This window comes from Excalfactoria chinensis, chromosome Z, assembly GCF_039878825.1.
Source record: "Excalfactoria chinensis isolate bCotChi1 chromosome Z, bCotChi1.hap2, whole genome shotgun sequence".
Lineage (NCBI taxonomy): Eukaryota > Metazoa > Chordata > Aves > Galliformes > Phasianidae > Excalfactoria > Excalfactoria chinensis.
Genome location: NC_092857.1, coordinates 55,804,647 through 55,827,828, shown reverse-complemented (window position 1 = coordinate 55,827,828; position 23,182 = coordinate 55,804,647). Strand labels below are relative to the sequence as shown.

Below are 23,182 nucleotides of genomic sequence, written 5' to 3'. Positions count from 1 at the left end.
AAAAATCCCCAGGTACAAGTCATATAGGTACTGGATTCCCAACAATAGTTTTTCCCTCCTAGATCTCCTACTACTATATCATAATATCTGCAAGTATAAACTTAACCACATCACATCTCATTTACAGTACACTCGCTTGCTACTGAAGGATAGTATTACTGTACACTGCAATGCAAACAAAAAGAAATAAATCTCTTTAAAAGTTGTATTTACCAATAAAAGCTCTCACCTGTGCTTGTTCTGGAGTCTCGCCTGCAAAGTAAAAGATGTAATGCTCTTCACTAAAGTGCTGAACTACTATCTGAAAACAGTTTGGCCTTAAAGATAAACAGAACAAAAAAAAAGGTTTTATTCATCTTTGTAACGTTTACAGACACCTTCACTTATTAATCTCAGACTGGACATTAGGAAAAAGTTCTTTATACTGTGGGAGTGGTCAGACACAGGTGCGGGCTTCCTACAGGGGTGGTGGATGCCCCATGCCTGTCAGTGTTTAAGAAGCATTTGGGCAGTACCCTCATTAATGTGCTTTAACTTCTGGTTAGACTCAGTCAGTCTCCAAGATCTCTGAAGGTCTCTTTCAACTAAATGACTCTAGTAGTGGCATGCCAAAATTTACACCGAACTAACAGCATTCCGTTGATTTTTTGAAAGGAATATTGAACACAAATTAGATTTGTTTTTGCACAGAGACAGGAAAGACTCTACCAAAAAAAATATTCTCAGGTATTTCAAAATTGCATTTTTGCTTGAACATGTTACTTTTAAGAAAATTACAGTACAGCTATAGTTTGTTTCCGAGCATTAAGAGACCTTTAGACTGATTTATATTGTATAAGAGAGCACACTGTCTTACAGTCAAAGCAGTAAGTAATCACCTTGGAACATGAAAAACTTGCCACTAAGATCTGTTCCCACAAACGTTTAAAAACTAGCAAAGGTTCAGCATTAGTTCCCAAGCAATTAAAGACACATTAAGGATTTGCTCTTTCAGGATTTCAGGAAATACTACCATAAGAAATCCCCTACATGAATGTGCCCCACAGGACTCATGGCCAATAAAATGTTTATTGGGTCACCATTTCCTACATACCTCTAAATCTCTACATGGAATTATGGTGTCTCGGCCATTTTGTATACCACCATCCATTTGTCAAAAACACCACCAAGTGTTAAATTACAAGCTATTTTAAATGACACTTCATTCACAACCTTCCAGTTTATGTTGAAGGAAATCTAGCTGTCCCAATCACTGCATTATACAAAATCTCATTTCTTTTCCAATGGAATTTCAGCCTTCTGTCCTCCCTCTGTTTCACTGGCTGGTGAATGTGTCCATGTCACAGTATATGGGAGAGCAGGAAGTAACTGGAGCTAGGGCTATTTACATCACTACCCTCAAAGAAACAAGTAAAACTACAAACTTCATCGTACTTCTGAGAAAAGTGCAAAAGCAGAGTTTGGGATAATTTTTCTTGTTTTATTTTTTTCCTTCTTCCAGTAGCAGCTACTTAAAGTATAGGAGGAACTTTACCTCAGCTACAGTTCCTCACTATCAGCTAAAGTTTCCTACAGTTGATGCAACCATGCATTTCCTTCTCCCCACATTCAGAACCAGTTACTGCCCAACTTCACAGCAGAGTACTTCTTAAGAGGTAGTCATCAAACAAACTGTTCCTTCTTTACAATGTACAAATGGACACCAAGGCTTCCTTCATAATTGCCAGCTTACATACAGAAAATTTCAAGTGTTAATTTGTTATGGATGGTTCCATGGATTATCAGAATTTTTGAGTAAAAAAAAAATGGTTGGAATAAAAATCCCAAATATTTGGGATACTCATCTTAAGTAGAAAACTATTTATAAATTTTGCCTATCCAAGTTAGCTTTCAAATATCTGTCAAAGGTACAATGATGTTTCAGAACTGATAAAATCCTTAATCTTCTCAATTCTTGATTCTATCTGGTTTAAACCCTCAGCATTATTTCATCATTTTTCATGTATCTGTCACAAAATATGGAACAATTATTATGCTCAATATTCAGAAACAGAAACGCCAAACCCTGAATCATTACCATACCTTATTTCATTAAAAAAAAACCAAAAACACTTGAACTTGAAATACCAAAATTGTTAATTTCAATTAGTTTAGGAACAGTTACTGGTATGAGTATGAACGAATGATTGCAATCAATACAAGCCAGCTCACTCGCAACAAATTGCATTTGCACTGTACATGTCTGAAACTAACAGTCAAGTCTCCTGCTGCACATACAAGAATTATGAACCAGCATCCTACCTGCCAAACAAGCTGTCATGTACTCCATAGACAGAACACACGCTAAGGTCTATTAGTCCTTTGGGTTTTGTGGCTCGTTTTTCACTTTCAAAATAAATAAGCTGGGCATCATTTCCCTCTAATATAAAGTATAAGTTTTTCCATCTTTTTCCTTTACCTGTAAGGAAAGTAAAGCCAGAAATTGTGATTGTTTTAAATAAAAGATCAATTTTGTAAATGAAGATAACAAAGCAGAGCAGTATTTGTCAAGCATCAAACAGAAGAACATTTAGCTAATCACTATTATAATGGCATAGCTAGTCACTGTAGAAGACCAACAAAAAAACAATTTCTGACCTGCTGGGGTGTACTTGATTATGTTGCAATGGTACTCTGTCAAAGGCTGATATCAACAAGTGTGATATCCTCTCCTCTTGTGGGATAACTCCCCTTCTGACAAACTGGCCTTCTTCCCACAAGAGAATTTTGGCTATGTTGTCTTTTACAGTTTTGTTTTGGAAAACTTGCTTGCTTACAATCTTGGGACAAAGCACCTGCAAACCTAGCAGGCATTAAAAGACACCTGAAAGGGACCCCAGTGAGTCAGCATCTTCATGTCAGTGGTCATCACTACCGTTTGCTGATTCAAGACTATAATCTCTGGCCAAGTGCACACCCTCCTCTCACCCCTTCTTCAGCACTGCAGGCTGACACTGGGACTCTTTGAAACAGACCTTTTAAATAGTCTGATGACCAATCCTTTTGCTGTCAATTTTTCTGACTCTCACTCCTTGTCTGTCTTCCTCAGTTTCACCCTTTCATTCTTTTTCTCTCATAAAATTAAGTAATCATAAGATCTATCTCTGTTTCGTAAAACCTGTAAAAACTTTATGAGATAAGTCAAAATTGTTAAGTACTAAGGTTATTTTGGTTCTTTAATGTCATATAGTTTATATGGACAGTTTAATGTAGATTCTAAGTAACAGAGTGCCAGTATTTTGAGGATAATTGTAGCACGTAGGTTATCATGAAAACTGATGATTGCGTGTGGGCCTCTACGCATCATTTTACCACAACCTAACTGGGGGCATTCATGAATCTGGTCATCAGATAAAGGGAGGCCTTTAGGGGCAGGATGTGACAATCACACATATATCAGTATATATATACACATATATATCAAGTATATATACTCAATTTTGTGCAACATGTAGCTAAATCCAGACTGCCATCACAGATTTACATACAGTTGCAATGAGTTCTTTAAACATCTTAATTTCAACAAGACTGCATATGCAAGTGCATATGAGCTGCTGGGACACTGTGTACATATCAGCAGGGTGACTCAGCATCTGTACAGTTAACAGTTTATGTCCTGATTCACTGACCCCATTTATCACAACAACTTTTAATTAGGAAACAGGATCTAGACAAAAAGAAAGCTACTCCTGAACTTTGAACGATTTGCAGCAGGAATATCAAAGCACCATTAAAAAAAAAAAAATGACTGAACAGCAGAGATGGGAATACATTATATGCAGATCTGAATTAGAATCGCACACTTATACCCACTAAATTGGCAACTTTCACTTTTTCCGGAGAAATTAATCTCTGACCTCCAATGGATTAGATCTTCCTGGAGCTAATTCACATATAAGACACAGTATGTTTGAATATGACAAATTCACCACACTAGCAGTATGGTTTCGAAAACATGACTCCACCATCCGGTTATTACACTGTCCACTAGATGGCGGAGAGATTATGTTTGTTCCATATGTGGCTATGGGCACCTCTCTGATCTACACAGGACTCCTGTTTGCATTTTCAACTACCCCATTTTCTCTTTTAGCTAAAAGGTTTTCACTTAATTCTCATCTGATTCTTTGCGCCAGCACACCCCTGCACACCTCTCAGAATTAGTTTTCTTAATAGAAGAAATGCTTTCTTTGTTCTGTCCAGAAATTCAGTGGCTTTGTGGACTTTTTATTTCTCTTTTATATTTGGCTGCATTTAAAATCATACCTTTCTTCTCTTTTTTTTTTTGCTTGCTATCTACTATTGCTATCTAAACTTATCCTTTTAGCCATGGACTCCCTCAGCTGTAAAAAATCACGCTATTATTGGTTTTTCTCTTTTCATTATTGTTGATTTAAAAAACCCAGTGGAAATAAAAAGCTTTGTAAGGGACCAGTTGCCTCAGAACTTCAAAGACTTCCTCAGTGTCTCTGCAGACACTCCATCCCAAGCTTGTGCATTGTGCGGTGTTGTTCCAATCAAAGTGCAATTCTTGTTGAATTTTTCAGGGACATAATAATGCAAGTCAAGCCATTAACTTTTAATGTACTTATTATTAATTATGGTTGATGGTACCAGTGTTACAACCCTAAAAAAGTCCCTATGTATCTTACAGATAAAACAGTACTTTTTAAATCTGGAATAACAAAATAGCTCTGATCTTCAATGATCAGATATATATCCTTCTAGCTTCAATCTATTCTGTCTGAAAAAATACGAGCTTCAAGTAAAATACAATTTTCTTTTTTCCCCTCAAAATACATCTCACTTGATGCACTTGAAATCTACTCTTGATCAACATTCCTGGTAGTCGCAATGTACTCCATTTTTCTTTTCCTGAAAAACTGCCAGTCACGTTTACCCTGCACGTAGTTTTGGTTACCATACTTTTTATCAGAGTTTTTCACACTCTTCACACATTTTCTCTATCTTGTTCGCTTCTACTTTGTCCTTTCTAGTGCCAGTTTTATGTAGTAAGTTATTAAACATGCCTCCATGTTTGTTCCGCAGAAAAGAACAGTAGGGAGAACTCACTTTTTTTCAGCAGATAGCCTTTTTTGACAATGTTTTTATAAAAAGCATCCTTGGTTTTGCGACGAATTGTATTGTAAATTTCTTTTCCATCCAATGTATCATTAAACACTTGCTCTTGGTGCTAGGAAAGAAGGAAGAAAACAACATATTTTAAGTTCAGAAATTGCTATTTAAAAAAAAAAAATCACATACTTTGAAGGCTGCAACCAAGGTCAACTTACTAACAAAATCTTTAGTATTGCGTATTCCAATGCTGTATTACAATGCAGGAAATTTTAATACTAGATACTCACTAGAAATGCATTAACTGTTTTCTATGGAATGATCAGATCAGAATTAGCAAAGAATACAGACCAAATTTGACAAAGTACCACCTGTGCTTTTCTAACATTAAATAGAAAGCAGCATCTCTCACAGCAACTTCTGTAAAACTTGTGAAAGTCTTGAAAATCACATCTATTTCTACCAAAGGTTTTAAGACAGAGTAAAAATTTACTCTTAAGCTACAAGAATGGTGCAGATCACAATAAAAACTGACATGCTCACAAAATTGCATTCTTCCTCGCTAATATTGTTAAAATTTGTATGTTCTAATTGGGTAAAACTGTAACAGAAAACAACAGAAGGAAGAAGAAACATGAAACCAAAAAAGGATAAATCACACAAAGCTTTAAGATTTGTAAAGTCAAGTAGTAAATGGGGATGGTCCAAAGCTGTTCAGTGCCCCTTCAGTTAGCCGAGTCAAATTTGACCTTTCCTAGTAAGCTGATCAGTAAAAGGTCTTTAGCCAAAAGAATATATGAAAAACTGGACTGTCAAGCAGTGAGAACAGTGCTGTGATGAAACATGATACAAGAATTGGCTAGACATTAAATATTTCACTCTTCTTCCTGGTGCTATAAGAATTATAGTTTTGAACAAAACAACAAAGACAAGATGAAAAATACTTTGGTAATACTAGCAGGAATTGTAGGATCCACAATGGAAACAACATCAAGATGTTTATGAACTTAAGACGCCAGTAACTACGCAAGAACAGCAACCTTGGCACTGACATAGGATGTCCATCACTCCCCACACTATAAGCATGACTTCTGGACTTTTTTTCAAGTCACAAACATGAAAAATTTAAAAGCAAATGAAGTAGTCTCATGGAAAATATAGTAAAAAATATAGAAGGAAAAAAAAAAAAAAGCATATGAAAAAAAGCTAAGATTACAAACAACTTATGCCACAGACCAAAAGATGCTATAGAACATGAAGAAAGTTTACTAGCAAAGCCTTCAATGATGAGTCTCCAGATATACCATTTGCTGTTTGTCCCAACCACATTACTGAGCTCAGGTTAACATCAGCAAACAACTGGGGAGCATCAGTGGCACAGGACAATCAACAATACAGGAAAGATTGGAATGATGCAGCATGGAAGTTGTATCTGTTGATACTTATCAACAGAAAACATTAGACTGTTTTGCCAAAACTGTGTTGATAACACACAAGGGTTTTGTCTACTGTTAAGCAGTGCTTGCACAGAATCAAGGGAGTCTCTGTCACTCACCTCACATTGAGGAGCCTGTGAAGGGAAAAGAAACTGGACGTGCATATGGCCAAAACAGCAGGCCTGAACTAATTGAGGGGGCACTGAATGCCATGTAACACCTTAATGACATTAAAATCGGGGCTGCTGATCATGTTCTGCAGCACCTGTTGTTCAGATACCAGTTGGGCAACAGTCTGCTTGTAGGAAGTGGTGAGTGACTGCCTTTGCATCACAGGAACTGAGTATTTTTTTCTGCTCTTTTCTTTGCTAAAAATTTATCTCTATCCAGGAGTTTTTTCCTTCTTAAGCTGTGCTCTTCCTAATCTCTCTCCCATTCCATGGGATAAGGGAATAAAAAGTTATCTCTGCAGGTGCTTGCCTGATCACTAGAGCCAGCCTACCACAAAAGATGACACAGGTGTTATCATAGAATCAACATAAAATGGCTTAGGGTAGAAGGGACTTTAAAGCCCACCCAATTCTAACCCCCTGCCATTGGCAGGGCTGCTCCTCAGCATATATGGCAGCCTAGGGCCCCATCCAACCTGGTCTTGAATACCTCCAGGGATGGATCACTCAGAGCTTCTTTGGGCAGCTATGTCAGAGTCTCATCACCCATTTACAGTATCACAGAACATCAAGGATACTTCTGTTAATTATTTTATTTATGAAAATAAATATTTTATACGATATCATAACACCATTTATACTAGTGATAGGGCTGTTCTCGTCCATCATATTCAGGACAGATGAGCTTGCACTGGAATAAGCCACAGCAGAGTAGTGATAAGAAGGAATGGTATGAGGAGAAATTAATGATTTTAATATGTCTAACTTAGTGAGCCAACTGAGGGAGAATTACAGGATAGAACGACCTTCTGTGAAAGGGCAAGAATTCTCCTGAATAAGTCCTGCAATTGTAATGTGTTTCCTCTAGGAGGAGGAGAATGCCAGACACTATAGACTGGAGTGTACTGTGGTTTCCCTCAACACAACATTAAAGAACAGCCACGGACCAAAGATGGAGGCACAGGTCAGAGGATGAATTCTTCAGGGCACAAACACAGCTTATCTTATTTTCTGTTGACTACAAGACAGCTCTGGGTAAGTGAACAGATACAAACTAAAGAAACATACATTCTTATATTATAAATAGATTTGATGATGATCAGATCTTCAGCAAATGATGAGAAATGAAATCTTACCTGCATTGGAACAGGATCTTTAAGGTAATATCCTTCAACAATTTGTTCTTTCCTATAGTGCTCAATGATGTCAGCAATACTGTTTCAAAAAGAAAAACAGGATTTTAATATTAAACTAGTTAGCTTTCCCTGTGAAAGAATTTGCTTTCCCATTCAAATCACAGAAAAAACAAAAAAAACAAAAAAAAACAAAAAAAAAACCAGCTTGGTGTTAAATACCAAAAATCTCACTTGAAGCAAAAAGAATTTACTAATACTAATATCATGTTAATGTGTTATGAATACCAGTACTAAGCTGAACTCTGCAGAACATTTTATTCTGTTGCTTAACGTGCCAATGTTTTTCCCATATTCAAACAGTGCATGCACATTACCAGCTTTCCAAACAGTATGATTATCAGTGATGGATTCACAGCTTCTTCAAAGAAAATGAGAAATATATATCATTGTTTCTTTTTATTTATTTATTTTAAAGATTATTGTATTGTTACACCATTGGCAAAATAAATGCACTCCAAGTTTCCTCATTCTAAATGGTGCCATCTGCAATTCCTACCAAAGTATTCTTCACATATTACGATGCAATTTAGTAACTTTTTTTCCAACAATGAAAACGTTTTTTCCTTTCCCTATAAATACACATTTCTCTTATTCACACTTTGAAATTCCTGTGGAACATCGCAGATAAAACTAACACCATTACATTCCTCTTTCAAATGGAGAACTCCTCCCATTACAAACAGTAGCTTCCAAGACAACACAGCATTCTCTTTATCACACCCCCACTCATGACCCATTTGACCTACAGTTTATAGACTGAAGAAACTCTTTGCAGAAGAGCACTTACTTCAGAATAAATAAATAAAACCACAAAAGTTATGCACAGTCCTCAGGAACTTTCTTGGTTTTAACTATTAAGCTACCTAAGCAAAATATTTTGCACTCTGTTAAGAAAAACAGTCTCATACCAGTCTATCAGGAATAAGATGCAGAAATCTTTCATGAACATAACATAAACACAATTCTTGCTACCACAGTAACTTACCTATTATAATACCTGCCTCCCATCATAAACTGATTGTTTGCCGTTGGACATATTTTAAACCGCTGAATATTTTCACTGGTCCGAAAATAAAGTGAATAATCACCAGGTGTATTATCTGAAGGTCTCACAAGAAAGCTGCACACCTGGCCAACTGAAAAGATTTCATAGTGTTATTTACTGCTTTTGTTTTTGGTAGTATTACTTGTAAGCTCTCATCGACCTCTGTATAAAGCAGCAACAAGTGTCTACTTAAAAGAGATACAAAGTCAATGAGCCAAGTTCCAAGAGTGATCCCACATCAGATGCAGTACAACTACCCTAACAAAGTTAATGCAAAGTAGTTTAGCTGTAGCTTGCAACCTACTTACATAACATCTTTAGAAGTTTGATAAAAAAAAGTTTGATAAAACAATACTTTCTCCTGAGAAAATCTGATTTTTTTTTTTAAAGTTTATTTATTAATCAAAATGTATTTCATTATTTCAGTCGAGATTATTAAATTAGCTGTACTTAAGAATTTAAATATGTTTAATACTCATAGTCTTAAGAGTTTTCTTCTAGTGCAGTATTCTACTGCAGTAACAATTGCAGCATCTGATCAAGGACAATCACATATTCACACACAAAAACCCGCAGGTTTTGTCACACAATACATACAATGGCTTCGCACTACTTAACTACCGCTGTGTCAGAAATACAAGTACCTGTCATCAGCAGATTGTACGCCTCTTGTTTGGAGATCTTCCCGTGGAACCATCTTAACAAAGATGAAGAGAAAAATTAGAAAGCAAGATCTCTTTTCGTTGTGGTGACATCCAAGGCTCTGGCACCTATGAATTGATCTTTATTTTAAAAGACCTAATGCATAACAGATGAGATAAGATTATGCTACTCAATGCTACCATTACACCAACAGCATGAAAAAGGTAAGATTAACAGGCACCTAAGTTATTTTCAAGAAAAAATGCCCAACACATGGGAGTCGATGTTCAAATCTGACTGCATTTAAAGATTTAAAATCAAAGAAACAAAAACAATGTTGAAAGAGTAACAAACTTAATGGGCACTATGAAGTGACAATTCCATACAGGAATTTCCCCAAATCATGAAATCCAGAGCAAAAATAAGGAGGATAAACCCAGTAAAGAAAAAAAAACAACCAAAAAACAATCCAACTAATTTTGTCTGAAGCTGTGGAAATAACCACTAGGTTTTTCTGAATAAAAACTGCTTTAATGCAGAATCTTTTATGTTCTGCAGAGCCCTGTGTAAGAGCAACATCCTAAGAAATTTCAGTAGCCTCTGTCTAGCCTCAGCCTGATACCAGCAATCAAAGAACTGACATTACAGTTTAGGTTCAGCGCATCACGTGCTACAACTTAAGATCACATTCTATCCTTTAAAGGAAATCTAAAAATAAGGGCTATAGTTCATTACATTCACATTGGGTGGGGTATGGAGCAGAAGACTCTCATGCATTAAAAATAAGCTCTATTTCTAAATCTTCTTTTCTGTACAAGATTTAGAGGAAGTTTTCTTGCTACTGGAATATTTGAAGGAATGCTGTATCCCCAGAGTTCCTCTGAGTACTGCAAATATCTGTAAACAGAGTCAGCCTCCAAGCATTTATTACAGATTTCTTAACAAATTAATAGATGTTCCTGTATTTTTGAAAGCTTCCCACTGCCAAACTGACTAGCAGAACATTAGGAAAGAGTAAGCAAACGAAATATCAGTGATGTTCTTTTGCCAATTAAGATAAGTCTCTTGGAGACCGCAAAGAGGGCAAGAGAGATAGGAAGCAGCAGTTGCAGTTACCAGAAGCAAATGCAGAACAGACAACACAGCCAAGCCAAGCCTAGAGATCTTCTGAAACTCGCTTTGGTCTGTAGTACTGAAAACAATGCAACTACCAGCAGTTTGCTGTACCACTACAGAGATAAGCCTGAAATGCATCCACTCCAAAAAAACACAAACACATTTTCTAATACTGAAGGAAAGGGCACAATTACCACATGGCCTTTGGTTTTCACTTTTAAGAGTTATTAGATAGAGATAATGCAGATTCAATTATTACACCATCATTCTTATACTGGTACTTTGCTCTGTCTCCAGCATCTGCAGCTGAGCAGTTCTGAATAAGGATATCTTTAAGACAAACACTGCCTTAGCTCCAATGTGCATATTTTGGCTGAACATTATCATACAAGATTTATTGAAGATTTTAACCCATTACCAATAGATATCACTATTTCAAAACTTTAATAGTGTCTATTTTCTATGCATCTTCAGCAGCTGAAACAGAAAAAAAATCTAAGGCAAAAAATAAGCATCTTCTGTTCACCCTTCCAAAAGCCAGGAAACCTCATAGCTGAAGTTTATGTTTTATATTTTAATTAAAAACAAACAAAAAATCCTTACATTTTGCCTTCATGTGGATCTTCTTCTCTTCCCTAATGAGAAAATTGACATATTAAGTGCATGACAATAGTAAAGGTTAGTTCAGAAATTAAACTTCATAGGGTAAGACCTTCTGTTAAAAAGCAAACAAACAAAAAAATAACGTATGATACTTCTGAACCAAAAGGGCTTACTGAAGTTCTAGGAAAATGAATTTTCCTCTTCATTCTCTAAGTGGAAATTCAGCCAAAATATGTTCTTAAGACAATCCTGTCATCTTTCAAGTCCTTCTTCAAGGCTGACAAATTTTAAAACTCAGCTTTCCTAAGGTTCATTTAATCAAGGATATACAGGACTGCAGTTTGATGTTCTAGCACTGCTGCCACATTGTAACATGGACCTCTGAAAAGCAGCTGCAAGTAAATATGCTATTAGCAAAAATACATAGACTTCACAAGAAAACATTTTAAGGATTCCAAAGTAATGCTGCAGTTAAAAAAAAAAAAAAAAGCTCTTATTTTTTAGTATTTAAAACATCCTTTAAACCCTCCTTTCCCTTGCAGTAACCCAATTATCTGCAGGTCACCTTGTTAACTTCTTGAGTTCTGCCTGTCTAGGCACAGTTAATTCACTGGTACGCTTTCTGTGTATCATCCTTAAAAACTACCCAACTACTACAATGTAAAATTACATTCTGTTCAGATTGTGAATAGCAAACAAAACCCAAATGCAACTAAATAACCAGCAGATTGTTTATCAAGACTGCTAAGTTCAGGAAACTGCTCAGTAAATCTGCAGTACCACTCATTTGTATTTCTTAGGACAATATGTGAATAAGAGCTTTTTTAATACTTTATTAAGCTTACAGGTCTGTTACACTATTTTAAAACTGTTAGATTCAATTACTAGGCTTGGAAAAGCACATAACTAGAAATGAAGCAGTGCCACTGGTTTAGATGCATTCCAGCGTTTTACCAATTTTTATTTACCATGTGTATGTGTACGTATCTAATTTTTAAGAGACTTGAGTATAAAGTTACTTACCACTTCCTCTACCAGATCTTCCACAATAAGACCTTGTTCATCTGTCCGAAGGTTTGTAACCCACATCCAGCCATCTTCTAATTCATTATGGACAATAAACATGTCTCCTTTAAGGAAACTGAAGAGTTATGGTAAGAATAATGTTAGAAACAGACTCATAATAAAAACTTAAACAAAGACAAAGAACTATTGAGTATTCTTTCAGAAAAATACTTGAGATAAACTGCATGTGAAAATATATCAATTGATATCCTAAGCATGCACACGTGTTTTTCTCACAGTTATCATATATGAGTATTTATACTTTGATTTACATCAAAACCCAATGCATACTTCAATTCTATTAGCTTGGAAGTGAGTTAAGCTATATGCACAGAAAAGAACTAACACCACAACAGAATTACAATATAGGAACATTTTTCTTTTATCAAATAATGAAATATGAAAACAATCAAATACTCTATTTTCATATGGACTATTAGTGATGTTCCTTACTCCTTAATATTGTTTAATAAACCTAATCTCATAATAAAAGTCTGCAGCGTACCAATTATTTATGTTCTCATATACAAAAACAAGTGCTGCAGAGTACAGAATAGCTACGAGAACATCCATGCAATTAGCTACAAGAAAGCATAAATAAATAGCATTGAGATGCCCATGGAAAATTCATTACTGAAAGTTAGGCTAAGTTGAGTGCTACCACAAACTCAGGTCATATGAGAACATTTCAGTGCAGCACAACAGAACTTCTTAGTCAAGTTAGATGACGAATCAGGGGTACAGGATGTATCAATAAGCTCATTCATTAACTATAAATCCAGCCCAAAATTACACAGCAAATTTCAAAGAAAACATAACTCATTTGAGATAAGCTAACAGAAAAGCCTTTGAACAGCACAAAGCAAACGAACAAACAAAAAAAGCCTAATGAAACAGGGAATGAATTCAGACTGTAATGGACCCAAATTTTAAGAACAAGTGATTTCCAGCACGTTGATCGCATCAGCCCTATTGCAAAGAACTACTCAGTAAGTTAATGCACAAAGGACAGGCGGAAATTAAGCCTAAAATACTTAGAATTTTAATGTTGTGGTCAATATTTATGAAATTTTAAATTCAGTCAAATGGCATCTTCAAGTGTAAGTCAATTTGATCTAGAATAAACTGGGGAACCTGATTGCAGCTATACCAGGAACAGAACGATTTCAACCAAGCACATCTCAAAAGCCTAGCACAGAACTCTGTATTTCATTTGTATCTTACAAGAGAGGGAAAATGTATGATTCTCTAAGATCTGTACTATGGCAGCAAAGTAATGAAATGTTTTTTTCCTGTAGGTTGCTACATGCAGTAAGGCACTTCCTGGACTCAACTGATATTTTTACTTGTACAGGTAGTAGCACGTCTTACTTCCAATATGCACAATTCCTACCAACTTCTCTTCCACCTCTTAGGAAATAATCATCTCAATGATAAAAATTCTCATTCTTTAAGGAGGTCAGACTGGAATGCACTGCAAGCTTTGGGATACCTTTTGATCCTAATGAGGATATCAAGGAAAAAGGATACACTTTTTTCTGTATTTTTAGAAAACAGAATAGTTCAGTTTTTGTTTCTACAAAATATAGGCTACAGCATTAAAGAACAAGTTTTTTGTTCTTGTTATTTTTAACACTGCTGCCTTATCTTATTTCCAAAAAAAAAGGTATTAAATATGCTATTCTTAAATTTTTAAGTAGTCAATATTTGCATTATGTTTCCAGCAATCAGGACTAGTTTGGCCTAAAACACTTATCTGTTGTCAGCTACTTCTGCAGGCAGTTCAGGGAAAAAAAGCCCAGCACATTTAGCTCAAACATTCACACGAGATACTTTGGAACAGAACACCTTCACACACAAATCTACTCCTTAAAAAAAAAGTCTTTGCAAATCTTACTTCAGAAACGTAACATTACTAATTTTAGTTCATTGGTCTAATTCCTTACAATTAATGCAAAGCAAATACACAGAGAAAAAAAATGTGTTACTGCTATACCCAACAATAAAAGAATACATCATTCTTTAACCATTTATTAAATCTAAGATGTGTCTGGAAGAAACAACTTTGTACTATATCCAACTTGCACATGAATGTATGTCTTAAATTATTAGTATTTATAAATGCTTGGAGAGATTCACAAGATATTATTAAAACATACCTTATTTCATCTGTTTCCGGCACTTTGGTGTAAGGCAGAATTGCTCTAACTCTCCTCCTGTCCTCCACAGGCTACAGTATAAAATGAGAGCAAAGATAAAACTTTAACAGTATTTCTCTCCCCAACACTTCCAAGTGTCTTAAGAAAAGCTCTTGCACCTGTCACTAATATCCCTCCTATCAATGTTAAATTTTCAAAGCTCAAAACCACTACAGCAAAACACAATTAATATAGCTGGCTTCTAAAGCTCTCATTTCATTTGTCTCTGAAGCATGACAAGTAACACCGCCATCTTCAAATTACATTACTGATAGAGTAATTTCTATGTAAAGTACAGTTTTAGATTTTCTTCCACTTAGTGAAACTTACAGAAGTTTAAGTATCAGAAACATCTTTGTTTAGCGGTACAGTTTGCATGGTTTTAATAACTGCTATAAGAATGAGCACCTGAAAGAAACCTCACTTTCAGTATCCTTTGTTATCTACAAGATGATTATTTAGGAATCTCTGTCAGATACACAAGATACCACAAGCTGAGAAATTAAATACATTACTGGCAAAGAACTGCAGACTTTCTTGTTACCTGTTTACTGACAACATCATTGCTGCTTTCAGAGATATCAGTGATATATAATAACAAGTCTTCTCACCACAGTTTTTCAGTAAAGACACCTCTTTAATTGTTATTTTGCATCAGTAAAAATGCATTTATATATTCCTTATGCTTACCATATATGTCAAGTATATGTGGAATTAGGGGAAGCTTTTCACAGAAAACTATGAATACTGGCTAACAGCATTTAAATCAATGGCTCTTAAAAATATTACTATAAAAATTCTACTACTTACCTCTGGAGGTGCTACTGGAAATAATAACTTTTCCCCCTTTAGTAAACAGGACACATGACTGTAATAACCGATTAGGTCTGAGAGTGAAGCAAAGCGACGTCCACCAATGTAATAGTCTCCACACATGGCAATAATTCTGTTAATTACAAGAAGAAAGCTTGACATAGGAAACTTCTTGTCCACAAATGGGTTTTTCTACTTTTTCTTTTAAGAAAAGATTTTAAAGCAGAGTGACCACATTCAGTGAAACACAGTATTACCAGATCTCTACAAGCAGGTATACAAAACATAACCAATGTGTATTTTGTCAAAAATTACTGATAAATATCAGGAAAAAAAACAAACACAAATACCTCATGACTGAAAAGGAACCGTAAAAAATACAACTTACTGAAACTAAATGAAATTAAACAGCAAATAAATGTATATAATAGTGTCCTGAAAAACTGTCTTAGTGCTTCTGTATACGCAACAATGTTGCATCATGCAAGACACACAAAAGTACCTAATTATTTTAACAACAAATTAATCCATTTGATTACAGAATGCTGAGAGCTGAAATACCTTCAAAAATTAGTCACTTTCGAAGTTATTTAGTACCCATGCATAATTAAGAAATTACTTTGAAACTTATCCCTCATCCAAAATAAATACACTGCTTATCTGCAATTGCTTTTAGACATTCTTATTCTATTTTCTTTAACTGGTCACTGTTTTCACACCCTACAAATCTTTCTACTCAGTCAGTTCTTTGAATTAAATGATTTCTCCCACACATTGGCATAAAGCAGAAATAAAGATGAATTTCAGAATTTTAGGTCAGTTTTTAAGCATATTTCCCTCCACTTCCAGTGCTATAAGAATAGAACTAATGATTTAGGTTAGATCTTCTGGCATATTTGCTGCCTGATTCCTTGTTAAGTTTCTAAACAGATTAGGTTCTAGCTAAAATGTTGTGTCTCAGATTACTAATTCAAGCATAAATTAAATCTGCCTTCAAAACACAGAACCAAACACTATAGGAAGTCTTCTGTAATCCCACAAAATCCAACAGGAAAGACTGAAACATTAATATTTCCTCCCACAATATGTGGTATCACTCAGTAACTCACCGACACTCCTGTGAAAAAATGATTTCAACAGACTAATATGCTATCCATTAACCATACAGTGCAAAAGCATTTTCACCTGATGCTGACATCTTACTTTCACTGAGGGAATCAACACTTTTAGGGAAAAAAAAAAAAAAAAGAAAAAAAACAGAAGAAGATTGGCAATTAAGGTTTACCCATTTCAATAGGCTGCAATTAGCAAACATCAAGCTCTGATGGAAAGAGCACTTCTCTTTGGGATGCAGGAAATTCATCCCCGTATTTGCTTGAAAGTACTTAAAGACAGGATTTTTGAGTACAGTACTTGTCTTAAGTTTGACAGTGTTTCTGAGTGCAGTACTTCTCTTTCTCATAACAAAAGAAAACACACATTCAATAAACAAATGAAATTTTGGATACATCCAATCTCTGAAGCACAGTATCAACAAACAAATTAATTCACTTCAGATAGTCATCTTTATGTGTGTTTTAGGGATCTTGGAATGCAAGATTATTTTAGTTCTTATTGGAACATTTTTTATGGGATTGGAAACCATTGAAGACCGTTTTCAACCGGCAGTGCCAATATTCAAGTGGGTGAGGTTGGCTTCAATAGTAAATATATAAGAATAGTGCAGGACTCTAGAACAATAACAGAACACCACCATTAGTATAGTATAATTTTCTCCTATTGTTAGGCGAGATCCCTCTCCTGTATTATTATCTGTATAGCTGAGAAGCCAAAATTGTTAGCTCACATGACAAATGTGACATACTATACGTGCCGCACACTGTCTGCATTTAAGAGAGTTAGGAGCTCATGTCAGTGCTAGACTGGGACCTATGAACTACATTTCATCATTCAGCAGAGGCACTCAAAAACCCCACATTTGTAAGTCACACACATAGTGTCTTATATGATGATATCTTGGATCCCTCTTTCATGAGTTAAAGAATTTAGTTTGCATCTGTTGCTTCTATTAACTGTACTCCTGTCAAAGGTTCCTTCTGCTTCCAAAGAAACTTGCTATTTGGCCTACATTTTTCCTACTTGCTGTCCTGTTTGGTAAAAATGAACACTACACTGCAGCACTTGATTTGGTAACTAACGTTCAAGCTTTTCTAAGCATACACTGCATTTACACTGAAGAATAAAGAAACACACTAACATACCCAGCTTGCTAATGCTGAAATAATCCTAGTTTGAGTTTGGATAAAGGGCTATTTGTTTTTGGAACAATTAATTCTAACAGAGGCTGAAAATTGTTTCTAGCAAACCCTTACTAAAAACATAATCTCTTCACTTCTTATTATTTTATTCCCGCAATTTAAGGAGACAATCAGATTTGTTTTTAATGCTTATGCCCCGTGAGCTGAAATGACTACTGAAGAACACATCCAAAACCATCTTTACGGCTAACGAACAAAATCTGCATGTTACTTTAAGTTTATTCACAACAGCTGGAGACAAGCATCTCTCTTTTGATGCTGGGCTTCCTGCAAAAGGATTTGATGTAGCATACTTTAGAACAACTAAGCACAAGTTTAAAAATATACCATAAAAGGTCAAAAATATTCTATCATAATACAGGGCTTGCCTGCTGGCATAAGACAAGCACAAGACAAAAATAAACAGATTACAGTAATTTAAAAGAAAACATTTTGTTCTCACCTAAAGTGATTGACATTTGTTTTACTAAGGAACGAAAGCACGAATGAACCTGGTCTCCGATCACTTTCTCGAATAAGGTAACTCCCAGGTTTTCCAGCCTGTCGAAGACGTTCTTCTGCAATTGTTCTGTCAAGTTTTCCATGATACCACCTGAAAGAGAAGCATAACAATATGTGTCCTTAGAACTTAAGGTTTTTGTTTATTCTTATAGAATAGACTTGTAAAGCTGAAGAAAGCTCTTAAAACTGATGCAACTGCAATCTTCTTTCAAATATATATATATTTATTACATACGTATGTGTGTGATCTCTTAATTTACTCATGTCCCATAAGTATTTCCATGACATCAGATAACCTGTTTAGCCAAATAACTCACATTTTGAATGAACTCAAGAAGCAGAGACTTTATATGTCATCTTTTTCCTCCTCCCTGATCTGCTTGTTTTAAACAGAATCAGAGATGATATCTGACTTGAAGACTCTTGCATTTTAATATAAAAATGAAGCTTAGGCTTCATTTCAGGCTGGAGTTGCAAAGTACCTATTTTCATCCCATGCACACCAATAATCCAGAAGCAAGACCTGCATCACATAGGAGGAACAGTAGTCACCAGAACACTGCCCAATCCCAAAACTGTCTTTCCTAAATCACAATTCAGGCCCTATCAATTAAGGCAAAGTGCAGATTCACAGCAAATACAGACTTACAAAATAGGACAAAAGAGCACTTCAGTCTGTAAGGTAAATATAAGACAGTTAATAGCAAAGTATTCACCAGCTGCACTTGAGTTCTTTGACTCATATAGCTCCCACCAGAAATCTCCATCCTAAATGATCCAGCATTGTGTTTACACACACACACACACACACACACACACAAAGAAGAAAAGGAATTAAAATAAAATAAAAAAATTTAAAAAAAAAGATTGTGTTCTGATCTCCTTATTAAGAAAATATATCTAGGCCTTTTAGAAGGTTGCAGTATGCTCTAGAGCTACATAATATAGTAATTTATTAGGTCTGCATCCACCAACTAACAATGCTCAGATTTAGCCTTTGATTTTTACCCTCAAGTAAACTCCAGTTTTCATATTGCCACTTTTACAAAGTAATTAAGTCATTCAGTAATTCAGATCAGCCACTTATTGATTCTGCCAGACATATGAGCATGTAGGATTTATAAAAAACAAATTCTGGAACAGATATGAAAAGTACCTTTAAAGAAAAACAAAAAAATCAGAACACATGGGCTGCTGATGAAATCTAGCCAGAAACATTTATTTTACGAAATGGAAGCAAAAACAGAAGTTTTCCTTCAGGGCAGCTTTTATCAGAATGACGATCTGACACTCTGCAGATAAGCATTATGTACTGCAGGAGCAGCAGCACCCATGCAGATACTGTTTGCCCTGGCAAGGCTATATTTTTGCTGGTATAGGCCTCCATTGCTTCTCTTCCTCATCCTGAGAAAAACAAGCTAAACCAGAAAAAATGCTGCATTGTCTGCACGCCCTCGCAGCAGCTGAGGCTCAGGCAGGCCAGCCAGGCTGCAGAGCTGGTGCTTTGCTCACTGCATTCCAGAACTGCACGGCCTTGCTGGCAGGAACCAGCTTACAAACAGCTTGCACACAAGTGGATGGCACTGCTCTGTCTGAGAGCCCTCTGTGGAGCTGAACTAAATCAGGACGGTCTATTTCGAACTACCTAGGACAAAATATTCTGCTTCTCAGTGGGCACAGTGTGGCTTAAACCCTGTTAATTACACGCATGCCACAACCTGGCTTCGCTCTTCTGGACAGACTGGCTTTCTGAAAGGAATGAACTCCCAGGAGACCCAAGAAACTTTCCTGATCAAGAAATTATTTGAAACCAACATTCCATGAAGTCTATTTTAAACTAACAATGGGCTCACTCAGCTTTTATTTGTTCCTACTTATAACCCACTTGAGAAAAATAATCCTACCTTTATTGAGAGATGCATTACCTTTGATGCCAAACTTAAGGGCACATTCTGAAAATCTGGATGGTGGTAATAATCTTGAGTGCCAATAAGAACTCAAACAACTAGCAACAAATATACTAGGAAAAAAAAAAAAAAAAAAAAAAAAAAAGCATAATTACTCGCAAATTAAGTGCTCACCTTTCTGCAGTGCACTGAGATTTCACACAATAATGGTCACTACCAAACCATGTCACTAACACATTAAGGCCAGAAGTTCTGAACAAAGAGGACACCCTCACAGCTCTTGCCCTGCATTTAACTACCAACTGAAGGTAACCTACAAGTGCCAGTAGAGCAGTTTATACACAGCAGTGATAACAGAAAACAGCCCAAGTGATATCCTCAGGAAGCCTCTGCAGATAGCACACATCTTCAGAAAACAGGATACAGACTGAAGTACAAGCTTCTACAATACCATGACAGTAAGCAAAATGCTTGTTGGGAGGCAACTGCATTTTTCCAGAGACTGAAGTTACATCATTAACGAAACACTTTATTCAAGCAAGATAGCATGCTTGAATAGATAGAAGAGTGCTGATAGATTATGTTTTTAACAGCACATCTTTTACTTCACTCAGCTATCACTTGATTTCAATGAAGAGGTACTCTGCAAATTTTCATCACTGCCTTCGCATAGTTTAATAGCAAACATGAGTAAAGAATATCTAACAATATTGTCATACTTAATCTGATTTAAGGATATCAAGTGCTCAATTATCTTTTTTGGTATATGTCTAGCGTTGTTAACCACTTTTAAGAAACACTTGCTAAGCCATAGGTTGGTTTTGTTGTTGTTTTTGCTTTGAAATACATCGACAGATCAATTTTACTTTCAACACTAACTAGTGTTCTGAGTACAAATTCATACCAGTGAAAAATGTCATAATTTACGGTGCTATAAAGGAACACTCACCCAACTCAGAATGCTATTTGAAAAAAAAAAAAACATAAAAAATTCAATAAATGACTGAAACTGTGGAACCAGTCCTACTCACTGCAGTTTCATCAAAGAATGATGAACTAAATGAAGGACAACCTGAAGGACAGGCCAGATCCTCTGACTTTCATCCTCAATTGAGTATCTCCAGGAAGCTTGAGTTCAGCATCTCCAAAATGCACCTCTGAAACCCACCTTTGCCTCCTAGGAGGCTCTGCAGAATCAGGAGCGCTATCTGTCACGGCTTCAGGTTTTGCGGCCTAGTTTAACATACATGTAACTAGAAGTAACATTTAAGATCTTTTAATATCAAAAACAGACTCTTCAAAGGAGTAAAACTGAGTCCTACCTACGGTGCACTGCAAGACTCATTAAATATACTAAGGTTTGGATAGGAGGGTATCAACTGAAAAAACTGTGCAGCTGTTCCTGAGCAAAAAGTTTCCCCCCTGGCTGAGACACTTGTGCACTCAGAACAGTAACTCACTACTATTCAGATGTATACTCTCTACCATTGCCAGATGCAAGACCCCTATTAATGCTAGTCAGTTGATTCTGTTTTCTTGCCTGATCTTACCTAGGAACACTTATTTTCAACATTAGCTTTCTAGATACTTAAATGCTAATAATATAGGGGGGGGCCTTCTGTGTGTGTTTTAAGTTAACATTATTAAACAACACTGAATCAAACAGCAGTGATCTGGCAATACTTTAGATGTTGCTGGGTATGAAAAAACATAGGTAGTATTGTCACAGAAGGTTATGGAATGATTCAACTACAGAATGCCTTACCAGCTTTGGATCATAATTTCAGTTGTTTCCATGACCAGCTGTTTAAGCACTGCTGTAACAAACTTATTACCCACACCATGACCTTTATTGTAATTCTAAGAGAGTATCGATTACAGACTTCCACATTTCACAAACTAGTCTGATGCTGTGAAGAAAATGTTTCCATCTGTTAGTTTGAATCAAAAGCAGCATATTCAAAACTTCAACCCTGTGTACCATAATCTTAGTTACTGAAAGCAGACAAGGAAAACACTGCATCATCACAAGCAGATTCTATGAAGACACAAGCACCATGCAGCTACCCAAGAGAACGCTGCTGGCAGTGCAGCCACAGCAGAGGAGCCAGCACTGCTATCTCTGACTGGCAGAAGAGGAGCCCAGTGGTTCTCCACACAGCACAGGAGAAGCAGGGCAGCAGACACTCAGCCTTACCTGCCTCATCAAACCTAGCCAACATGTCTTTCTGGGAGCAGGAATATGACCGCATCATATCTCTAAAGAAGCTTGTGGTGCAGTAACAGGACTCCTGGCCCCACAGACATGCTACAGAGTCCATCCGAGAGACAGGCTGTGAAGCAGATGGTGGAGTTGCCATCTGGAAGGAGGCAGCTGCTACTGTGTGTGGAAGTATGTCGCATTGTTCAAACAAGTACTTTTATTTGCATATTTCCTTTTAAATGCAAGAAAAGCAAATGCGGATTTGTTGTTCCATTCAAGCATCTTGCTGTTACAGCATGCTGCAGTTTTAACTTGGAAACAATGCAGACCAGGAAGAGGGCAAAGCAGGAAAAAGCACCGAAGCAGTGCAAAAGTAATTCTCACAACTCAGTAGAAATGAGGATACAGACAACAGATGGGGATCTCCTGATTTCTACTTAGAAACTTATCAAATGCTGCATCCACTTCACTCAAAGCTCATCTTAGCTACACACCTTACTGCTACAACAAAATCCAAAAGAAATGGAGTACTCCTGAGATGTGGTCAGAGCCCCGCTCTTAACAATACACAGCCAATAGTTTAGTGCTTTGTTGTTTTGTTTTGTTTTTTTTTTACACATTACAGACTCTTGTTATCACCCCAGAGACTACATGAGCTGTGCTCCCTTTGTAAAGCAAAAGAGAACAAAGGTATGATTACCTCGGACCAGGAAAACTGCAAAAAAGCTTCAAATGGCACAGCACTCTTGAGTAGTCTCAGGGACACAGATGAAATCAAAACCAACAAGATAACCTGTGCTCTTGTTTCTTATCATTCTGTTAATACCAGCCATTCCCTCTCAAACTTTCCATTT

The 23,182-nt window shown here is 36.2% G+C and overlaps 1 protein-coding gene across 1 annotated transcript in view; it reads right to left on the bottom strand.

Moving 5' to 3' along the window:
- Positions 1 to 23,182, bottom strand: part of RASA1 (RAS p21 protein activator 1) — a 53,455-nt gene that overhangs the window by 19,777 nt on the left and 10,496 nt on the right. Inside the window, exons 2-12 of the mRNA XM_072360294.1 lie at positions 18,160 to 18,309; positions 15,397 to 15,532; positions 14,548 to 14,618; positions 12,347 to 12,464; positions 11,324 to 11,355; positions 9,607 to 9,659; positions 8,903 to 9,053; positions 7,858 to 7,936; positions 5,113 to 5,233; positions 2,302 to 2,458; positions 230 to 317 (exon numbers count right to left, since the gene is read on the bottom strand). Of these exons, the coding sequence (XP_072216395.1) occupies positions 230 to 317; positions 2,302 to 2,458; positions 5,113 to 5,233; positions 7,858 to 7,936; positions 8,903 to 9,053; positions 9,607 to 9,659; positions 11,324 to 11,355; positions 12,347 to 12,464; positions 14,548 to 14,618; positions 15,397 to 15,532; positions 18,160 to 18,309 (1,156 nt within the window). The remainder of the gene's footprint in view (positions 1 to 229; positions 318 to 2,301; positions 2,459 to 5,112; positions 5,234 to 7,857; positions 7,937 to 8,902; positions 9,054 to 9,606; positions 9,660 to 11,323; positions 11,356 to 12,346; positions 12,465 to 14,547; positions 14,619 to 15,396; positions 15,533 to 18,159; positions 18,310 to 23,182) is intronic.